General features: G+C 41.0%; 1 protein-coding gene across 1 annotated transcript in view; it reads left to right on the top strand.

The window, feature by feature from the left end:
• FBN1 (fibrillin 1) overlaps positions 1-22308 on the top strand; it is a 230747-nt gene that overhangs the window by 194524 nt on the left and 13915 nt on the right. The window contains exons 45-59 of the mRNA XM_047736217.1: positions 895-1020; positions 3054-3170; positions 4001-4129; positions 4750-4869; positions 7300-7425; positions 11150-11299; positions 11683-11748; positions 12475-12591; positions 14257-14376; positions 15951-16073; positions 17174-17305; positions 19035-19160; positions 19712-19918; positions 21510-21635; positions 21880-22002. Coding sequence (XP_047592173.1) covers positions 895-1020; positions 3054-3170; positions 4001-4129; positions 4750-4869; positions 7300-7425; positions 11150-11299; positions 11683-11748; positions 12475-12591; positions 14257-14376; positions 15951-16073; positions 17174-17305; positions 19035-19160; positions 19712-19918; positions 21510-21635; positions 21880-22002 — 1908 coding nt within the window. The remainder of the gene's footprint in view (positions 1-894; positions 1021-3053; positions 3171-4000; positions 4130-4749; positions 4870-7299; positions 7426-11149; positions 11300-11682; positions 11749-12474; positions 12592-14256; positions 14377-15950; positions 16074-17173; positions 17306-19034; positions 19161-19711; positions 19919-21509; positions 21636-21879; positions 22003-22308) is intronic.

Genomic DNA, 22308 nt, shown 5'->3' with positions numbered 1-22308 from the left:
ATTCTATACTCAAGTTGGCATTCTGCTATTGCCTCTCTTTTATGACAGGAGGAAGACCAGGATGATACAGTGCTCTTCAGATGACATGGGTCCTAAATGTAGAGTCCTGAGACCTTTAAAAAATTAAATTAGAGACTTAAGTAGGCATGCAATTATGTCATTTGTAGATTCATATAATAAATTCCACCCCTCAGATGATCCGATTTCAGGAGATCTACAAAGATTCAGTTGATGATAAATATAATTTAGAGCTTAAAGACCGGCAGAGGCAAGATGACAGGGCCTTCCTCTGAGTGAGTGTGAATAAAAAGAAACATCATCAGGATTGTCAAGGGCTAAAAGGAGCCATGTGCAGACCTGAAGACTTGGTTGAGATGGAACAAAAGGTAATAAGAGTAAGACAAAACAAGTGAAACTTGAACAAGGGACAGTGTGGGTTTTCCATCAGGAAAACCTATCTTAGCAATGGGATTAGTTTGACTTTGATATAAATTTCCAAAGGAAGCCATGAAGTGTCCATGACTTGAGGCACCAAATCTTGACCAGACAAGATACCTAACTCATTCCACAGTCTATGATATTGCTTAGGTACACAATCAAATGGAGTATCTCCCAGCTTCGAGTCTTCTTCCTCATTCTACTTCTAAATTTTCTCACCTTTCAGGACATTTTTTCCATCCCTTCATGAATTGTTAACATACTCTGAATGTGTCCAGTGAATGAGAGTAACTTTAACTAATTTTGAGGTAAAAATAAATATAATGGCAGTGTCTGTTCTCCTGGCTTGGATTAGAGCTAGGACCAATCCTGAGCATGACCTAGAAGTAAATTACTTAATGTAATTTTGTCTCCTAAATTCTACCTAAGATACTTAACTATACTTTTTGTCCACAGATCGCAATGAATGTCAAGAAATCCCCAATATTTGCAGCCATGGACAGTGTATTGACACAGTTGGAAGTTTTTATTGCCTTTGCCACACTGGTTTTAAAACAAATGCTGATCAAACCATGTGTTTGGGTGAGTGTGTGATTATTGTTTATGAATTTGAAAAATTCATTTGCATCTGAATACATAGAGAAGTTAATACTAAACCTCCAGTATTAGTTTTACTATTTTTAAAATAAAAATACAAGCAGGGCTGTAGCATTAACCTCCTTTGGTATTTCATCTTTGGCAATCTGAACATAATAAACCTCTTCCTCGATACTCATTTGGCTGCAAGGTCAGAAAAACTTTTAACTAAGGTAAAAACTGAGAAAAATATTAAAAAATACAAAAAACACTTGTAAATACTTTGTAAAAATACAAAAAAAATAATTTTTATTAATGTTAATAGCCTATTACTTTATGAAATCGGTGTGGGTTGGCCTTATTGGAATAGAGTGCAGCTTTTGAGTGTTTGAATATGAGCATTTTTTGAGAAGCATATATAGTTTGTACCAGATCTTTAAAGGCAAACTTATAGATCCCACAAAGGCAAACAAACTAACAAACAAAATAAAACAAAAACAAACAAAAAAATACCCACATTTCTCTAGGGGAAAAGAGCTCAAGATTTTAAATCCCTTTCCCCTTGCTTTCAGTACTAAGCCAGGATGCAGAATTAGAATAAATACCAAATATTAATCAATCATTTTCTCTCTTTTCCTCCTTCCTTTTTCTACTTCCAAGCAACATCCACTAAGTCTTTGGGGACTTCATGAACATGATTCAGTTTCACAGCTGGAAAAAAGAAGAATCAATAGAGTAATGTTTTAAGAGCTTAGCTTTTGCTGTAATTGGGTTCATCCATTAGGGCACATTCTTATAAAGTTTTGTCTTCTTCAGAACAGATAGCAGGTTTTCAGTTAAAGGACTATCATCAACCCTGCTTGCTCCTGGGAAGCTTACCCATGCATAGCAACGGCACCCTGCGTAACAGTCCTTTTTCCTCTTCCATCTGGATTTTCTGGAACCCTCTACCAAGGAGGCCGTCCTACAGAAGAATTTCACTAGCTTGGCTAAAAATGAATCAAAGCAGCAGCTCTTGACTACTGGCAGGGTGACTCATCCAAATGTGGTCTTCAGACACAGACGCACACATTGGATCCCTTTGGGGTCAGCAAAAGCTTTCTGATTTAGGATCACAGATCACTTGTCTTCATGCCCAGAATTCTAAAGGAAAGGAAATCCTAACTCTAAACACTGCATCTGGCTAACCTGAGCCGTTGTCTTTCACTCCCCAAATCTCCCTCCCTGCACCCTCGCCCTCCTCGTTCTGCCTCTCCCGCAAACCAGCATGATCAACTTTCTTTCATTTTAATTTTTTGTTTCCTCCTCAATATAACGTACACCTGCTCTAAAAGAAATATGTCAGTTGCTGGGGCCCGATGCAAAGATAAAAAAGATGCCAAAACAGCTCTACAAAATAGTCAAAGAGAAAAGTCAGAGACCAATAAAAAGACAAATAACGCAAGAGTGTAGCAGAAGAGCCCAGTGCCATCACTTTGGGGTAGTTTTTAAGAGTGAGATAAGTCACCACTAGTGGGAGTAGTCATGGGTTTTTAGGGGTGGACTGGAAAGAAGGAAGAGATATAGAAAATATCAGGTGAGTTAGAAACCTCATGTATTTTGTTGCTGATTTCAGGGTACTATCAGGTGACTCACTGCTTTTTGGTAAACTGGAGTGAGAAACCTAAAGGCTGAAGTTTGCCAAAGGTGGCAGCAAATCAAGACCCAGATGAGCACAGAATTTTCCATTTCCAAGTGAAAATATTTGAGAAAAGTGGCAAGGGTGTTGAATTCTAGAAGTAAATAGAGTAAAATAATTCTTGTCCAGTTCTCATGTCCTTAGCTTGCCTCCTTCAACATGCCAACCAAGGAAATGGCTTATGCCCGAGGTTTAGATCCTTGGCTCTTGCTGATGACTCATGGAGAACTGCCAATGATCAAGATGTTCTTAACCTACTCCTGATGCACTGTGAACCCCACAATGCCCTGAAGTCCCAGATAGCCACTCACCTCGTCTTCTGTTAACAGCCATGTTCCTCTGTGCCCGTTGTTCCCACTAGACATAAATGAGTGTGAGCGAGACGCCTGTGGGAATGGAACTTGCCGCAACACAATTGGGTCCTTCAACTGCCGCTGTAACCACGGCTTCATCCTTTCCCACAACAATGACTGCATAGGTGCGTATGCAAACCGGTGGGCACTGAAGGAAGGATGTTTTATCTGCACTCTTTGCAATTAGCAGCCTGTCTGGGGTGCCAGCCAGTGTTCTTAAATATATGCCCTCGAATGCCTAACAACTGGCAAGGAGTTGTCAACTATAATGTCCTCAGTAAATGTCGAATAGAGTAACTACAGCCATGACTTTCATTAAAATGTCTCATTAGCAGCTATAAGTTTTATATGTGCCATACTGTGAATTCAGTACATTTTTAAATAAATTGAACTGACGTTTTAAAACATATAAGAGTGATTCTTTGTATAGAAATTGCATAATTCAGGAATGATGTGGACCTACTTGTCTCGGTGTTTCACTATAGCCTCTCTTAAAAGAAGTCAATTATTGAATCTATAAATCCTCCCTATAAAACATACTGTTATTTATAAGTGAGATTAATGATCCAAATTTTATATCATGCTAGAGGCTAATTTTATATACTTCTAATTAGGAGAATACTTAGTCATACCCTCAGCTGTATTGTGTACTAGGTTTTTAGCTTTTAAAAATGAAACATAAAGGAAGATCAAGGTAAAACTCATATAAAGTTCTAATATAAATTATCAATTTCTAATTAATAGAATAGTGTCATCTTGTTGGGTTTTGATAGGGGAGTAAAGCCAGCTGTATTGTTACAAACTAGATCTTTACTGGAATTTTTAATGCTTGGCTGAGCCAACAAAGGCCACTGAAATTTAGAGTAAGTATTTTTCCCTTTGAAGGTTTTGATCATTGCTGGAATTATGACATTTTCTTTGGAATATATCAAAGGATTTTTTTTTTTTTTGGCAGATGTTGATGAATGTGCAACTGGAAATGGGAACCTTTGCAGAAATGGCCAATGCATCAATACAGTGGGGTCCTTCCGGTGTCAGTGCAATGAAGGCTATGAGGTGGCTCCAGATGGGAGGACCTGTGTGGGTAAGTGCTTCCTCCGAAGGACCCTGCAGATAATGCTCTGAGGGTGAAAGGATCCTGCAGTCCCTATCACCGTCCTTCCTTCAGAAGTCTGGAGGGAGAAAAATCAGAGTAGAATTACACTAATCCTACCTGTAGACTCTGGTGTGTGTGTGTGTGTGTGTGTGTGTGTGTGTGTGTGTGTGTGAGAGAGAGAGAGAGAGAGAGAGAGGACACACTTCTCCATTATGTTTTAAAATCAAGTTATTATTATTTAACAGAAAGTTAAATTGTTCCATAGCAATTGTAGTTTGCTTTCTCATATATTTTTTTTCCTTTAAAATAGCTTTGTGGAAAGCTCTTGTACAATCTTTTAGGTGTCCTCAAAAATCTGCATTTCCACTGACTTCTCACATACTTCACTTTTCTTGAAACAACTGATTTGTGATAGGTCACATAAAATGTGGTTGTTCTACTGCACACTTTTGAAAGCCGATAAAGCTTCTTTTTACGGAGTCATTAATTTTTCTCCATGGTGGTTTTATGTATTTCTTTGATTTGATTCCAGTTTTTTGAAATGTTAATTGCTTGGTGGAAATCACGCCAATGGGAACCTCTTCTTTCTTTTTCCCTTTTCTTTGCAGATATCAACGAGTGTCTTTTGGAACCTGGAAAATGTGCACCAGGCACCTGTCAAAACTTGGATGGGTCCTACAGATGCATTTGTCCACCTGGGTACAGTCTACAGAATGACAAGTGTGAAGGTAGGAGTAGGAGGACTAGCAGTGTTTAGAAGGAACCGTGTTTGTTTCTCCACTGGCATTCTCAAAGTCAGTTTTTGTGACGATGTGCTGGCGTCTTCATTTTGGAATCCTTTATAAGAAACAAATCCAAGAGCAGAGGATCTGACTAATGTTCTTACACTCAGATGATGAGAAAAGAACATCCAATTCTCATGCTCATATCTGATGACCCTGTTTTGCTCTGTGCATATGGATGGCCTTATGACCCTGACTCTTTTCCAATGTGCTTTTATGCAACTTGTAAAAAATCCTGGATTACATGTTTTTAAGTGCCAACAGGTTGCAACTAAAAATAGCTTCCTGATTCCAGCTAAAATCTTTAAGTGACCATATTAAAGGTTGGAGGACTGTGGCTATATAATTTGTCTATGTTGTTTTTACCTATAGAGCAGTGAAAGTATATTACTATAAATAAATTCTCAGCAAATTTTATAATACTACATTCCTCAATACATATGTCATTGAATTAAATGAAGGACATTAATTGCCAGGACTTCATAAATAAGTAGGCTGAAAGGATTTTTAAGAAGTCACCTAGTCCATATGCCCACGTTTAAATAGGTCTGATGTAATCCATAATGAGTAAGGATTTTCTCCACTTTTAATACTATGGAGAAATTTTATTATATATCCAATTTAAATCATAGTAACTGATAATATTCTAAATGGAAACAGTTGATCAAAATTAGGCCTAAATACAAATTATTATAGGTGTTATTTTACTCTTACTAAAGATCAATTTTATTTACTCCATGAGTAATGCAAAATTTCCCTAAGATGAACAGAATGGAAATGTATAAGACAGAAAAATGACTTCTCGAATACTAAATAGTGTGCCCATTCCACCATCCTTGTCTCCATCCTTACGAAGCCATCACCTGTAGGTTAATTTCTACCCTAAGAGAAAGAATCCTCACAACAGCAATAATAAAAACAACAACAAAAAGAAATACTTGAGCATTTTTACAAAAGTTGGCTTCTCTCTTAAGAAAAGGTTGGACGTGGGAATAGAGGGCACGTGGGAACGGAGTCATTCATTCATTGGCAGCAGCTCAGATGCATTAAAATGGCACAAGCAACATGGTGCAATGATAAAGTCGTAACATAGGAGTGATGAACAGGCTGATTTTGCCCTAAACAGGAAGATAATCGCTTTGAGTTGCACATCCCGAGAATACCTATTGTGTGGTATTTACAATATTAAGTCAAGATAATGGAATTAGTTTCCTAACTTCCTCTTACTTGGACCTTGTGGAAGGGAACTCATATAACATGAATACACTTCGATGTAGCTAGAACTCTTCGCACAAATGCAAAGATAAAGTGCCCCATGATACAAGAGATACAAGTTTTGTTGCAGAAAAAAGAAAAGGTATTTCCATAAAAATAGCATGGCTCAGAATCAAGACTTAGCTCTTTTTTATTACAAATTCCTGCTGAAAATCAGGGGGAAAGATAGATAAGTCTGTTGGAAAGAGTGGCCATACTTTTCCTGTACATAGGATGATCATGTAATTTATTGACCAAACCAAGACAGTTTTAAGGAGGGCACTATTAATAATGAGGTCAGTACAACAAGCATAAACTAGGACTCTCCCAGGAAGACCAAGGCATATGATTGCCCAAGTCATTCAAACTTCACTGTAGACCACTTTTAATCAGCCCTTATTAGGTTAAGGTATATTCATATGCTAAAGGATACTTCATAATATGAGTATATCAAATTCCTATTAGGTATATGATCAAAGGAAAAACTGGTCTCTACAAGAAAGACATTTTTGTGTCTTGAGAAAAATTAACGTGCAAATGAGACTTAGGAACCCTATATTCTGTGATATCTTTAGTTTACACTGCACAAGATTATTTTCATGAATATTATTATTCTTGTAAAACTCAGAGTTTTAGGGATGTAGCACAGGGTTTTGGGGAAAGCACTGCAGATGGATGGAGGGGAATAAATTTTTGTTTCAAAGGTCTAGATTTCTTACTAACTTATCGTCAGCATAATTAAAATTTCAAGCTTCTGCTTCCTATGCAGTGGGGAAGTCAGAGGCCGCAGTTTCTTGTTTTTCTCCTAGCATAGGATAGTAGAAAATCACTCTACCTTTTCTAATTAGCCAGGCAACTGAGTCTAGGTAAGAAACCGTTCTCATTGTATCCCTTAGAAGACATCTGCAGATTGCATTTTTATAATAAGAATTTTCAAGGTTAATTTTTAAAAAGATGTCACAGCCTAGAAGTCCACTCACAGCATAATGATACAGGAAAAATCTTCATTATTGGAAGAGTTTTGAAACTCACTGGCACTTTGTACTTCCACACTTTGCATTTGGTGAGACATCTGATGGTGTCTCCATTGTGTTTTGACTTTGACACATGTGATTCTTTTAGATATTGATGAGTGTGTTGAAGAGCCAGAAATCTGTGCCCTGGGCACATGCAGTAACACTGAAGGTAGCTTCAAATGTCTGTGTCCAGATGGGTTCTCCTTGTCCTCCACTGGAAGAAGGTGCCAAGGTAACTTCCTTTGAAGACTTTAGACTTTCATTACTCTGTTTATTTGTTGTGGTTTCATTTTCTTAAACATGGCAAAGCTTTGCTTCTTTGTGAAAGAGAAGATGGAGAGTTTTCATTCACCCAGAGGTCTAATGATTACCATATGTCAGAAAGTTCATTTTTACTTTTAAGGTTGAAAACTCATCCATCACGTTCTGGTTGCTTATATAACAACTTCCCTGGGCACTTAAACCTCTCTCACCCCCTAAGAACACAGATGCTGATAGGTCTGTCAGTGGGGGACCTGCCATGAGCCACTGAATCCTGGAAAGCCTTGGGAAAGTTCAGTTCCATGGCCTCTGCCTCTCAAGAGGTAACTTGGTATAAATGTGGGCCAAAATCTAGACTCTCAGTCAGAAAAATACACATTAATCCATATGCTTCCAGGATAGAGTGCCCACCCCTGACATCACAAATTTTCTAAGAAAACAGGAAAATAAATTTGAACTGACCTGGACTCTTGCTGGGATATAGTCTTGTTTTCAGGACTAATACTTGTGAACTTAGAAAAGAAAAAGAAAAAGAAACCTGAACTTATGCCTAACACAGTATATCATATCCCAGAAACTATCTGAATTTTAGTGAACAATGCAATGGTGTGTGTCTATCCATTTATACATACTAGTTTAACGAATTTAGAACAAAAAAACCCCATACAAACTCCATACATATTTCCCCCCTCTACCTCTGTGTTCTGTTGTTGTCGTTTTATTGTTCAGGGTTTTTTCTTGGTTATTTTGTTTTGTTTTGGTTCAGTTTGGTTCTGTATTACTAAATAAGAGGCAATGGATATCATTTCAGATTCCAAAAGTTGGGTTTGGGGGTCTCAGCTCCGCCATCCATAGCCTAGGGCAAGTCATTGGATCTTTTGGAAGTTCCATTTCCTCATTTTAAACAACCATAATAATACCTGCCCAACCAATCCTATTGAATAGGTAACAAAGCTTTATTAGTTTCTTCTGCATTGTTCATAGATCCCTGTTATTCTGTTGATTAACTTTGCCATCAACTGGTCTTTTTGCTACCCAATATTTACAACTGTGAAGGGGGAGTTGAGAATTCTCTGATTAGTCTGATCTCATAGATCAGAAGCTGTCAGAAGCCCAGGCGGATTTCAGGCTTGTGGGTGGGGTGACACTGGACCAAACAGATACTCTGTTAGAGTACAGACCAAGCCAGATAAATTCTAAGTTCAACTCCTTTGTCTCTGTGTGCCTTTGACTTGGCCCAGGTTTGGAAAGAAAGCAGTGAGAAACCAGGTGTGAATCTGCCGATGTGGCAGGCCAGAGGAAACTCATAGGCTATTAATTCGATTTGCACTGGCCTGTCACAGAGCAAGCTAACGCTGCAGGAAGAATCAGCCCAGCTGTGAGCTGCCTTGCCACATGCTCAGCTCCAAGAGGCAGAGCCAGGATTGAGGAATGTAAGCAGGGAAAGTGACTTTTGTAGTTCTGATGAAATTTCAAAGGTCATTAAGGGCTCTTTGCACATGGACTCGTAAACAGGCATCCTAGTGAGTCCTAGCTCCAGTGTGTGGGCAAGCAAAGCTCTCCATCCCATTGCAAGACACCTTTGATTAATAAACCAAATTTAGAGAATCACCACAGGCAAATGTAAATCTCCCACAGGGCACAAACTTCCCTGAAGCCATGGAATTAGGAGCTGGGTTTTACTTATAAAGACAAATTAGGAGTCATGCTTCTTTTGCCCATGAAATGAGAAAATCCCACAGAACCACAGATAACGTTTTTGAGGGAACAATTGTGATAAGACTCAGGTGAACAGATCTGGGTACCTGAAGGCCACAGATGTAAATGCACCACTCCCACTTACAAAATTCAGTAAAGGGAATTCGTCACTTAGGCTCACTGTAAACTTCATGTGTTTGAGCCTGTGTAATGTCTAGATTTTTTTTTTTCTTTCAAGAGGCGGGATGGTAGAGTAGTCCTGGAGAGACAGGGCTGGTTTATGGAACAGGGTCGATGATAAAAGGAAAAGAGAATCTATCTAGATTTAGAAGAAACATTATGAGCTGGAAGACAACAGAGACCACTGAATTTTAATATATTTGTTGAGACATTTTTGTGAATAGTCCCCAAATTATACCTTAAGACAGTTATAGATGTAAATAATAAACACAGAACATTGTATGTGACAATGAACTTGAAGAATAAAGCAAATCAAAGTGTGTCCTTCGAGAAACTATAATCTGTTAAATCTTGAAACTTCTCAGCAAAGCGAATATTTGGAAGGCAGACATGCCACAGGACGCACACTGGCTTTTTTTGCACTTGACTTTCAGAAGAGTAGTTCACTGAAAGGTGACTGTTAGGTCCCAGCTATCACAGGTGTGGAAGGAGAGTAAAAACTAGCAAGAAAATGTATCTGGAAGAATTAGTTGAAAAAGGCAAACAAATTCATTTGGGGAAAAAGGCCAGCTGAATTTGACTTACTAGGGCCTGGTAAATATGAGTGATGGATTGACTGGTTATTATTTTTACTTTAATTCATGAAAGTATTTCTTCTGTGATCTTTGGCAACTCAGTTATTCTTACATTGTCTCCTTTGTCAAGAAATAAAAGCTGTGAAGTTGTCTTAGCAGAAATGCATTGGTGGCTATAATAATAGGTCATAATGTGCCACCTAGGGTTGAGAAACAGTGACAGGAGAGAGCCTACCTGGTCCTAAAGAAAGAAAGGGGAATTGTACAAAATGGGTATGAAAGCATTTCCTTAAAGCCTGCAGATTGTAGCCTCTGTGTAACTAGAGAGGAGTCCGCAGGGCTTTGGATGTCAAATTTGAGGGAAAACACTCCAGGCTTTTGGATGAGCCACCCCGTTTGCTCTATAAGAAACGGTAGAGTCCATTTCCAAAATTATGTCAAGCAGTGTTGGAGAATTTTGTAGCAACTACATCCCATCTTCTATGTTGTCACCAAAAAATAATTGAGATAAAAAAATACATTCTTTCAGAGAAAGGTTATCCTGCCTCTTATCCACCCACCTCTCTGCCCCCCTCTTTACCTTCTCTCTCTCTCTCTGTTGAGCTAAACCACATTCTGTATCTTGCGTGTGTGGGCACGCGCGCGTGTATAAAATCAGCAGAAGGCACCACAGGCATTTTGTAGACAGAAACTACATCAGCAGCTGCTTCGGCAAATGACCATTATTGTATTTTTACCACTCCACAAAATTGCCTGGGATCTCTATGCCTGGGATCAGGGGTTTTATTTTGGTTTCTGGGCTTAGGGGACAGCGAATAAACAATACAATGTGATAGCACAGTAAGTACCAGAACCGTGAGGTCTACCTTAACCTAGTATGCTTGCTAAATGCTATCCAAAACACACAAACACAGCTATCAATGCAGCGGTCTTGCGAATGACTGCACTTCTGAATGTCCCCACCCTGAAGTCACTGATGATGTGATACTGTTGGATTTTGTCATTCACATCAGGTTATTTTGGAAAATTGGCTGAAATGAGAAAGTGAAGCCACATAGATGTATTCGTCAGATCTTACTACAAAAGTCACCTATGACTTTAAATATCTGAGCCCAGTTTCTGTTGCAATCACTTAATTTTACAGAGTGTTCCCACTCTAAAGAAAAGGGCATACGTTTAACAGGATGTACAGTAACAATGTAGTAGGAAAGGTCTGAAGGGTCTCCTGGATTTATGCTGCAGATCTGCGAATGAGCTACTGCTATGCAAAGTTTGAAGGAGGAAAATGTTCATCGCCCAAATCCAGAAATCACTCCAAACAGGAATGCTGCTGTGCCTTGAAGGGAGAAGGTTGGGGTGATCCCTGTGAGCTGTGCCCCACTGAACCTGATGGTAGGTCCACCATCTGCATTTCTCTTTGGGCCCTTCATAGGGTGGACTGGCCATGAAATAGGAAAGATTGTATGTAGGCCTTCAGGAAATATAAGACAATTTAATTTAATTGTAAGTCTACCTAGAATATTCATTAAGATTATTTTAACTTGGGAGCTGGGCAGTTATTTTCTTCTGAAATGTGCTATGAATCAGGGCTGCCCAAGTAGTAGGCACACCAGATCTGGGAGCCTTGTTCACTTTCCCTGGTATCAGGGCTTTTCTCGTCCAGTGTCCCGATATGCGCGGCCTGTGGCAGTCTAGCCACCACACATTGCGTGGGAAGCAGCCTGTAGCTAATCGCCATTGGTCTATCTATTAACAAGTGTTTGTCTCTACTGCAGAGGCCTTCCGCCAGATCTGTCCCTATGGAAGTGGCATCATTGTGGGGCCTGATGATTCAGCAGTTGGTAAGTGGCCTGCACTGGCTTCTCAGCATTTCTTAATATTCTTAACCAGCTTCTTTCCTGCCCTTTCTCCAGCTGTTCCTCCTTTTATTTTTTTTTAAAGACAGATTTATTTGTTTGTTTATTTATTTGAGAGTGAGTGCATGAGAGCAGTGAGGAAGGGGCAGAGAGAGAAGGAGAAGCTCAAGCAGACTCCCCGCTGAGCACAGAGCCCAACATGGGGCTCAGTCTCACAACCCTGAGATCATGGCCTGAGCCAAAATCGAGAGTCAGATGCTCAACCACCTGAGCCACCCATGGCCCCTCTCCCCAAACTGTTCTTATTTCTCCATATTTATCTTGTAAAATAAAGCTCTACTTTTCATTTAGGTACCAATTATATTATCGTACTGTATGGCAATATTGTATTGTAATATTAGATATTTCATTGATCAGATGCTGAAATGATCATAGTTTACCTTTTTGTTTTTGTTTTTGTTTTTAAAGTACCTTGGGGAGCCTGGGGGGCTCAGTCGGTTAAGCGTCTGCCTTCAGCTCAGGTCATGATCCCAGGGTCTTGGATTGAGCCCCGTATGGGGCTCCCTGCTCAGTGTGGAGTCTGCTTCTCCTTCTCCCTCTGCTCCTCCCCACTGCTCATGCTCTATCTCAAATAAATAAAATCGCAAAAAAGATTACTAAAAACAAAAAAAGTACCTTGTTAGTCACTGTTTTATTTCTCCTTTACAAAAGATATGGACGAGTGTAAAGAACCTGACGTCTGTAAACATGGACAGTGCATCAATACGGATGGCTCCTACCGCTGCGAGTGTCCCTTTGGCTACATTCTGGAAGGGAATGAATGCGTAGGTGAGTAATAGGTCGGTTTCTTCCACAGGGATTTTACAAGTTAGAAATTGGGCCATGGAGCATTCACACTGGGAAGTGTGAGTAGTAGGATTGGGACAAGCATGTTTTGTGCACTCATTCTGGCACCATTCATCTGCAGTACTAGTTGCACACCCCATGTCTCAGGCTTTGTGGCTACAGCAGTGACCCAAGCCAGTGTCTTTCTTCCTTGCATGGACCTCACAGTCTAAGACACTGGACACATCTGAAGATGTGGTGGAAAGGAGGACATTATCATGTATTTTTTTTAAACTTTTACAAAAATTAATAGTCATCATCTTATTCTCTTAATATGTAAAATACAACATTCAGATTTTATTAAATTTAGTAATGTGAAAAGCTACATACACAGTATAAACTCCTCTTGTTTTTGCTCTCTTAAAATTTCTAAGAATGGCTATGCCTGACCTTTGACCTCTTGATGCCTACCGATGCAAAATTGAATCCAAGTATTATGCCTGTTCCTCTAAAATTTCACCCACAGCTATGACCATGAAGTGTGTAAGCCAGTTCTTTAGTCTTTGTAGGCCTCAGAATGTCATATTATGCAGATGGACTAATTTATTCCTAATTGCTCTGCATCTCTAAAAATCAATAATGTTGTGACTTTTATGAACTCAAAAGAGATATCATATTCTGGACAGTGAAATGCCATTTCACAGCAGAACAAAAGCAAAGTTGTCACTGAATTCTCTTCGAGATCCTCAGTTAGTGCTCCGGTGTGCATGCTAAATGCTAAATGCTAAGCCCGCTCGCCCAGTCTCTCTACCACAGCCTCTTGCCTTCACCATTTGACTCAGAACCCAATAGAACGTATAACCCCGATGATAGTCCATCACTGTTCCATGTCCTAGAGAACTAAAATGACAATGTTATTCCTCAAAAAGTTCTCTTTCCAAAAGGAAGATCCTCTCCCCCAAGAGATGTGTCAGATTCTAGAGGGAGGGGTTGGGAGGCATAGATATTTTTTAGACCTCCTTGGTAAGACTTGTTCTCTCTCCATAGTTGTTTACAGAGATCGTACCCTAAACATTTCTTTCTAGCTTTTCTTCTGCCTAATGTAAACCATCTGGTTTCAACAGAATCATCAAGAAATCTTGAATCTTGATTTTATCCAGCGTATTAATTTTTCCTAACCTCTGGTCCCTCGTTTTGTGTAAGCTTTGTCTTCTATTTTATATCTGGCAAAAATCCATCCTGTTTAAGGCTTCTTGGAGAGTGATGTAATGTAAGGCCAGACTGGAGATATATTTCTAGCTTTATATAAGTGAAAACTTTTGACTGGGGAGAGCAGCCTGGTTTTAACCCTTGGGGCATCTATTCCCGGTCGATTTAGCTCTTCATACCTAATACGAGAGGCTGGAGAAGCTCAGGGGAAGAGCAGTAGGAGGGCTGGAAGCCCAGATGCTGTCACTGTTAGTGCCACTGCCACTTAGTAGGTCACATTTGACAGTTATAAATCTGTGGAGATGAGACATGGGCATTCCTTTCTTATAAAGGCAGAATGAGGATAAAGCAAGATGCCACAGAGCAAAGTGCCCTGATAGAGTGAGAGGTATGATTTGTATCCAAGCCCGTGTTTGTCTTCATTCATCATGTTTTGAAAACACTCTTGGTCACTTGCAGATACTGACGAATGTTCTGTGGGCAATCCTTGTGGAAATGGAACCTGCAAGAATGTGATTGGAGGTTTTGAATGCACCTGTGAGGAGGGATTTGAGCCCGGCCCAATGATGACTTGTGAAGGTAAGTCTCTTCACAGAATCGTTGGTTCCATGTTCTGATCACGGAGACAGCAGTGGACTGATTACAGTTTTTTTTTGTTTATTAACATATAGCGTATTATTAGCCCCAGGGGTACAGGTGTGTGCATCGCCAGGTTTACACACTTCACAGTGATTACAGTTCTTGATATTAAATACCACTCAGGGCGTACAGGCGAAAGAACATCTAGGCCTAATGGGCAATACCATCATTCTCCCGATTCATGGCACAAATCACCCTGTATAATATGCAGAGTTCTTGCTGATGTCTCCCCACTACAAGTATTTAGATACAACTCCTGTCTTGTTTGCTACCTTCTTTATTTTCCATTTTCCCCTGTTTTTCTTTCTTCCTCTCCCATGCTCCCTCTCTTTTTCTTTTTTCTTTTCTACTCATAGAAACCTCTGCACACTGACATAACCAGCAACATCCTATGGCCATCGGGGGGCAATCGCAGCAAAAGGTGTTGTCTATACTCTGTAAGCATCTGCCAGAATGCCTAGTAGGATAGTTGTATGGTGAGAAAGGAGGGAGAGGAAGGTCTGGACCAGTGGGTCTCAAAGGGTGGTCCCTGGATCACTCACATCAGCATCACCTGGGAACTTCTTAGAAATACAGATTTTCAGGCCTCATTCCAGACCTCCTGAATCAGAAACTCAAAGAGTGGAGCACTAGCAGCCCTCCAGGTAATTCCAATACACTTCCAAATAGTAGAGACCACTGGTCACAGAAGAGAGTGAAGGTGAGGTGAAGGTAGAGGATAAAAATGGTATGAAAGTGAGCTTTTCATTAGAGATATGTTCTACCACTGCACTGTCCTAGTTGTTGCTTAATCTTTAAAGGCTATGACTAAATATGATCTGGGGTCCCATTCTCAGTCAGCATCACCGGGCTTAGAAAGAAACATGAGAATCAAGATGGTCTGTTTTAACCCTGCTTTTCCAAAACATACTTTGCTGGTTCCAAACTATGGAATCCGTAGAAATCACTTTTATCTATGAATGGTAAAGTCATTCCTATTTAAGGCGTAACTTGGCGTCAGTTCACCATTTGCTTGGGCACGAGAATCACTGTTACTTCACAGGAGCCTCTTTCCTAGGGGGAAGAGGAGGCGGTTCACACTAGTGGATGGGTTTGCTTCTGTCCTGACCCCCATTGACTTGACAGCTGTTTTGACTGAATGGGGTAAAACCGATTCCCACCCTGTGTGACTATCGGGAAGGGCAAGTGGTCAACTTGAGACTTGAAAGCCAGAATTTCAAAGAAGCTCCCTATATGTAGGGTGGTCTACAATTTTTCCATCTGTCTCAATAACATTAATAATTACACCAGAATAATAAGCCAGAACTGGGCCTGTGCTAGGAGAACCAGAACCCACGATCACCTTGCCTATACCAATTATAAAATAACCAACTCATTTTATGATTCATTGAAAACCAGAGATTGCTTGGTGCATCCATGTTAATGACAATGAAGCATTTCAACTTTTGATCAAAATAGACTCTTTTTTGGTTGATGCCAATGATCCATTATTTTCGTGCTCCCTTCTGCTACAGATATAAATGAGTGTGCCCAGAACCCTCTGCTCTGTGCTTTCCGGTGTGTAAACACTTATGGGTCATATGAATGCAAATGTCCAGCGGGATATGTCCTGAGAGAAGATAGAAGGATGTGCAAAGGTGAGACATCTGTGTTAAAGTTCATCTAACTGGGGGGCTGTCACTCTATCTATGATGGGAAATGTGTCTCCAAAGCTTCTATCAGTAGAGAAAGGCTGGGAATCAAGGAACTCTGCTATAGTCCTTAGATAATATGGGGGTCATCATTGCCTATAGTAGGATAATATTAAATAATATATTTTTTAAAAATCCCCATCACTAAGGGATGTTATATCCTAAGAATGGAGATAGCATATGGAATTTGTTAAATAATTTGCTTTAAAAATGCGTACTGAACACCTGCAATTACTGTGCCTCTGGACTAGGCTCTGCTCTACAAAGTTAGGTAAATCATGGGGCTCCTTGAAGAGCACTGATTTGCTCCTCCAGAGTCTTAAATGAGCAGCTCTTTACCCTCTTCAGATGACTTAAGTAGGATTTTTCTTGAAGGCGAACAGATTTCCTAACTACGAGCTCTACATCATCCAGGATAAACCCAAATTTCTCAGCTCAGACCACATGAAGGAGAAAGAGAGAGATAGGGAAATGCAATAGGACAAGAAGGATATGAGGAAGCCCTATCCACACCAGAAAAAAGGAAATGAAGGAAGGAAGAACCAGGAGAGAATATGATATTTGTGAATGTTTGTCTTTTCCTCAAAGTCTAAAAACTAAAGTTTTCGTTATATAATGATTATTTTAATAATAATAATGATAATCTAACCATATACTAATATTACAGAAAATATCATCTTATGTTATTATAATTGTTACATAATGGAAGCTTTGGCTTATTATATTGTAATATAATGCTGTTATTATAATTATATTATGAAAGTTTTATAGAAGACCTTTTTAGGTAAATTCATCAAAAAGAATTAACACTCACACTTCCCACCTTTGAATGGGTTACAGTTAGTTATGGAATAATTACATCATCAAGTTCAAAGGTGGGACAAAACTCCTTCCCAATCTGAGGCCAGCGCCCACCATACAAAAGGAAACAGGTTAACACTGAAATAAGTGTACAGGAAAATTGATTGCTTGACACCATCTCATGCTTAAGAGGCAGGAAATTAGTGCAGCTCCATTTATAATTCATGGTTGCACGTTCCTTCCAGACGAGGATGAGTGCGAAGAGGGCAAACACGACTGTGCTGAGAAGCAGATGGAGTGCAAGAACCTCATCGGCACGTACATCTGCATTTGCGGGCCCGGCTACCAGCGGAGACCCGATGGCGAGGGCTGTGTAGGTAAGCAAGTCCCGGCCCAAGCAGCTTCAAGGGAGTCCGGTGACAAGGGGCAGAAGGGACTTGGAGTCCCATTGGGTGATGTGCTCTTCTGGGCCAGAGCCATCTTCCCTCTCTTCCCTTATGTCATGGTTTCCCTGGAGAGCCCCTCGCCTCTTGCTTAACTCTCAGTTCCAGAAGCACCATCCTTCTGCCCCTCTGAGTGGGTCTTTGTCTACCTTCTCAGCCCATGTTGCTGCCAGGACTTGGCACCAGGTATTTCCTCTACTTCTTTCCTTGGCTCCTATACTTTTTGTTGTTTTGGGATAAGTTCTCTTCACACCACATTGGAATGTCTTTCTATTGTCCCAGCTTTGCTGTTAGCACCCTGACATTGAATGACAGATGTCTGGTCCCTCTGAACCAGGGAACAGAATTAAACCAGTGGGATCTTCCTCCAGAGAATCCATTCTGGTCTAGAATGGGGCCCAGGCACTGGTATTTCTTAAAGCTTCCTAGATAATGTGGGTCCTCCACTGAGAACCGCAGCTTCAGACCAGGGATGGGCAAACCACAGCCCAGGGGGCCAATCCAGCCTGCCACCTAGTTCTGTAAATTAAGTCACATTGCAGCATAGCTGTAACCATTCATTTAGACATTGTCCATGGTTCTTTCATGCCACAACGGCACAGCAAAATAGAGGGAAGGCAACAGAGACCGTATGGCCTGCAAAACCTAAAACAGTTATTATATATAATATAATAATACTATAATATTGCTACTACTTAGAGTAGAAGTTTCCTGACCTCTGGTCTGAACAATCAATATAGGAGAAAAGTATTAGAAAGTTCCCACAAGCTTCCTTTCCACTTTTAATCATCAGTGACGCCAGAAAAAGGAATCTTATGTTGTCAGTCAAGAAGCTTAGGAATCTCATTTTCCCCTTACCCTGTAAAATACAGAATTAAGCAGTAATTGAAGAGCAGACTTTAAAAGCACAGAGAAAGTATCTGGACATAGGAGCACACACCAGCTGTTCCAGGTTCAGTGGTTCTCAACCTTCTCAGCCCATGTTGCTGGAATGACTTGGAGAACAGAGCTCCTACCCCAAACGCTCTGATTTAATGGGTCTGGGGACGGCGTGAACATCAGGATTTTAGCCTGTTTCCACAGCCCCATAGCTGTCCCCTTCCAGCTCTCTCGTCATGAGACCCCTGCCTCTGGGGCTCAGAACTATTCTGCATGACACGCACCGAAGCAAGTCACTTTATCTGATGAAGTATTATAATATTTCTTTAACATGGGCTGTCTTTTCTCTTCACTTGAAATAATCCTTTGGGAATCCTTCTGATGGACAGATAGAGAAAATTTTAATTTTATTAAGTGAAAAATGTATGTGTACCTAAAATGACATCATCTCCATCTAAGTATATCAAAATGTCATCAAGTATGTTTTTTAAAGGACAGAGGTGTATGCACATACACACACGCAATGTCTTGGCTTTTATGTGCAAACTCCATTTCTAGGATACGTGAGAAACTGGCAGTAACACAGGGTTGCTGCCCAGGAGGGGAGTTAGGTGGCTGAGGTGTGGGGCAGGAAGGGGTGCTTTTGCTGAATACTCTTTTATACCTTTTGAATTGGGAACCACATGAGACGGCCATCTATTCACGAACTAAAAGAAAGACTCCATTTGTGTGCAAAGGGGTGGGATGACTGCTCTTGTGTTTGCTCTTTCCACGAACCCTGCAGATGAGAATGAGTGTCAGACCAAGCCGGGCATCTGTGAGAATGGGCGCTGCCTCAACACCCGGGGCAGCTACACGTGTGAGTGCAACGACGGCTTCACCGCCAGCCCTACTCAGGATGAGTGCCTTGGTGAGTCCAGATGACAGGGAGGCTCTCGCAGCCCTGACCATCACACTGGGAGGCCTGTCACCTAGATGTCTGATCTGAAATAATGGAATTTGTTAAAACTTGAGGCAGGTTCCTATTTTGGAAGTGACTTAATGTGATTGTCCTTGGGGCTCAGCACCACCCCACAGCTGAATTCTTCCTTTGCTAAACGTATCCGTGAATCACTTGTTTGGAATTTCTTTCTCCACTACCTTTTTGAGCCCTCGGTGCTGAGGATCCGTTTCCATGTGTTTTTCTGCTCCTCCCTCTCGAGAGCATGACTACTCCTCCGTATTTCTGGGAGCAGAGAGAGTTGTAACCTTGCGGGGGCCACTTACTGAATTTCTTGTCTTGTTTCCCTCAGACGTCATCCTTTCTCTCTTACTGCTGCTTCCAGCTTTCCCTTCTCGCTTCTTCTCACCCAGGGTAATGTGTTACATCCTTTTTGGGTTTTACATTTGACCAAATTCATAATACTTTGTCATGCTGACAAAAATCCTAAAATCCTCTTTGCCATATAATGTCCCGTCCAGACAACCGGGAAGGGTACTGCTTCACGGAGGTGCTCCAAAACATGTGTCAGATCGGCTCGAGCAACAGGAACCCTGTCACCAAGTCTGAATGCTGCTGCGATGGAGGGAGAGGCTGGGGCCCCCACTGTGAGATCTGCCCTTTCCAGGGCACTGTGGCCTTCAAAAAACTCTGTCCCCATGGCCGAGGATTTATGACCAATGGAGCAGGTACTTCCTTTCGTTCTGATTTATGACTAGTGGAGCAGGTAATTCACTTACAATCCAAAAGGGAATCTGCTTGTTTGTTTTATGACAAACAGTTGAGAATATGGAATCTTCAGTGTGGGCTTGGGCTGGGTCGTAAACCCTTTATTATGGTATTTTAGACGTTCGAGGCCAGGTTGCCAAAGCTGTTGTATACTTGGGTTCCTTCCTTTGCATCACAAGGAGTCCCCAACTTTTTAAACAGAAGTTTGTTGTAAGTCAGTTATTGGTCGCTCAGAATGTAAACTTTTTAGATGAACCATGGGCTAGATGATCACTGAATTCCTAGACTAGTCTACAATACCATTGTAAAATGGGCTGAAAGACGCTGCACAAAGGAAGTATAGATGATGCTGATATTCTGGTGATTAAAACACAGTTGCTTCTAGAAAAGCTCCAGCTGTTTTCACGTGGGTGACGCGGGGTGTTGAGGCAGCTCTGGAAAAGACTGCAGGGACTCTGCTCCCCAACAGCAGGGGCACTTGTCTCCACCCTCACAAACGAGAATGGAGAGAGTCTTCTCGAGCTCCTTAGGAAGGAACTGAAGTGAGAGGGGTGGAAGGAAAGTAAGCAGGGGTTGTGTGGATATTAGAAAGATGTGGCTAAAGGTAGAATAACAGAAGTGGATGTGGGAAGACACAGAACTGGATGGGACGGATGACTGAAAGCAACTGAGGTTTCTTCCAAGGATGTGAAAATGAGATGGTGGAAAATACTTCTCAAGGCCAGGCAGGGCAGGGAAATTTGCATTTCAGAGGAAACTGGAAAGAATTAGGATAAGTAACATCTGTTGGTATAAAATGATTGTTTGGCAATCAAAGGCTAAGAACTCATCTGGTATTGCACCGCACCGAGCAGTAAGGAGATAGATGGGTCACGATGTGGAAGGACAGTGGCTTTAGTACTCAATAGTGCATAGCAACCAGATCTTTCTCCCTGGGGTGGAGCTGTGAATAAGGGACCCTCTACCTTATCAGGCTGTAAAAACCAAACCCCAGGGATCCACCCCAGAGCCCTACAGCTTCCCTGTCCAAAGGAAGTTTGGTCCCATCTCCCCAATATTATGCAATTTGATATTTTTCAGGATTAACTTTAAATACAGCAAAAGGAATGGGAGGAAACCTTCCTCTTTATTTTGGACATGCACTATTAGAAAAAAATGTGATTTTCTTGTCAAGAGTCTACAGCTATGAGCCATTTTTGAGATGTCAGCAGGAGGCAAGTTTAATGGCAGGAGGTAGAGCAAGGAGCTGAATATGTCTGGGAAATACCAGTGTCATTGGAACCAGAGGGGAAAACTATACATTTAGATAACTATTTTTAAAGTGTTCCCCTGGCCTGATTAGTTATTATACTTCATTAGTTATTAGTGTAGTTATTCATTTGGCTTTCAGTACAATTATCATTACCTATGAAATGTATGTTCTCACCCCTTTGGTTTCATTTCTTAGGTGCATGAGAGAGTTTATTAGTATTTATGGTGAGGTCACCCCTACATATTGATATTGCCCATTTTATACTGCCTTTCTTATTTTAACCTCTGTTAAATTAACAGATATCGATGAATGCAAGGTTATTCATGATGTTTGTCGAAATGGGGAGTGTGTCAATGACAGAGGATCCTATCATTGCCTGTGTAAAAATGGCTATACTCCAGATATAACTGGAACTTCCTGTGTAGGTAAGTCCTCTGTTTTTGGTGTTCAGGTTTATTCTGAGTGGAAACTGTACATTATGGTACCAAAAATGTCCTCAAACTGAACATCTAAATAGCCTCTGTAATTTTATAGGAAAACCCAAGACAATGATCAAAGACTTCACAGAGTGTATCTTTTCTTTCCTCAAAGCTAAAGTTCTTTGCTAGACCCTGTGGGTACTGAGCATCATTTTAGATGGATAGTCACAAGGTATCTTTTTGGTCATAGATCTGAATGAGTGCAACCAGGCCCCCAAACCCTGCAATTTTATCTGCAAAAACACAGAAGGGAGTTTCCAGTGTTCCTGCCCGAAAGGCTACATTCTACAGGAGGATGGAAGGAGCTGCAAAGGTAAAGTAGAATTTGCCTGCACCCACACACCTGCCTTCTGGGCAAGTAGTTGCATTCCCTGTGCATTTGAGGAATCCACAGGCAAGCTGTCCACAGGCAATAGGTGGTTCCCTAGCGTTAGTCCCTCCCTGGGATCTCCCTGCCACCTGCCTCCTATGGTGGATGGATGGAGGCTGAGGCCAGGGAGACTGTGGGGCTAAGGGGGTGTGCAGTGGCAACAGGAGACATCCTCAATGCCTGCCCCTTGGGCAGCCATGGGGACAGATGTCTCAGGTGGGACAGATCCCTAATTGATTGACTCCATAA

The sequence above is a fragment of the Lutra lutra genome, chromosome 7, assembly GCF_902655055.1.
Source record: "Lutra lutra chromosome 7, mLutLut1.2, whole genome shotgun sequence".
Lineage (NCBI taxonomy): Eukaryota > Metazoa > Chordata > Mammalia > Carnivora > Mustelidae > Lutra > Lutra lutra.
The sequence above is the reverse complement of the archived record's forward strand: the minus strand, read 5'-3'. Positions and strand labels throughout refer to the sequence as shown.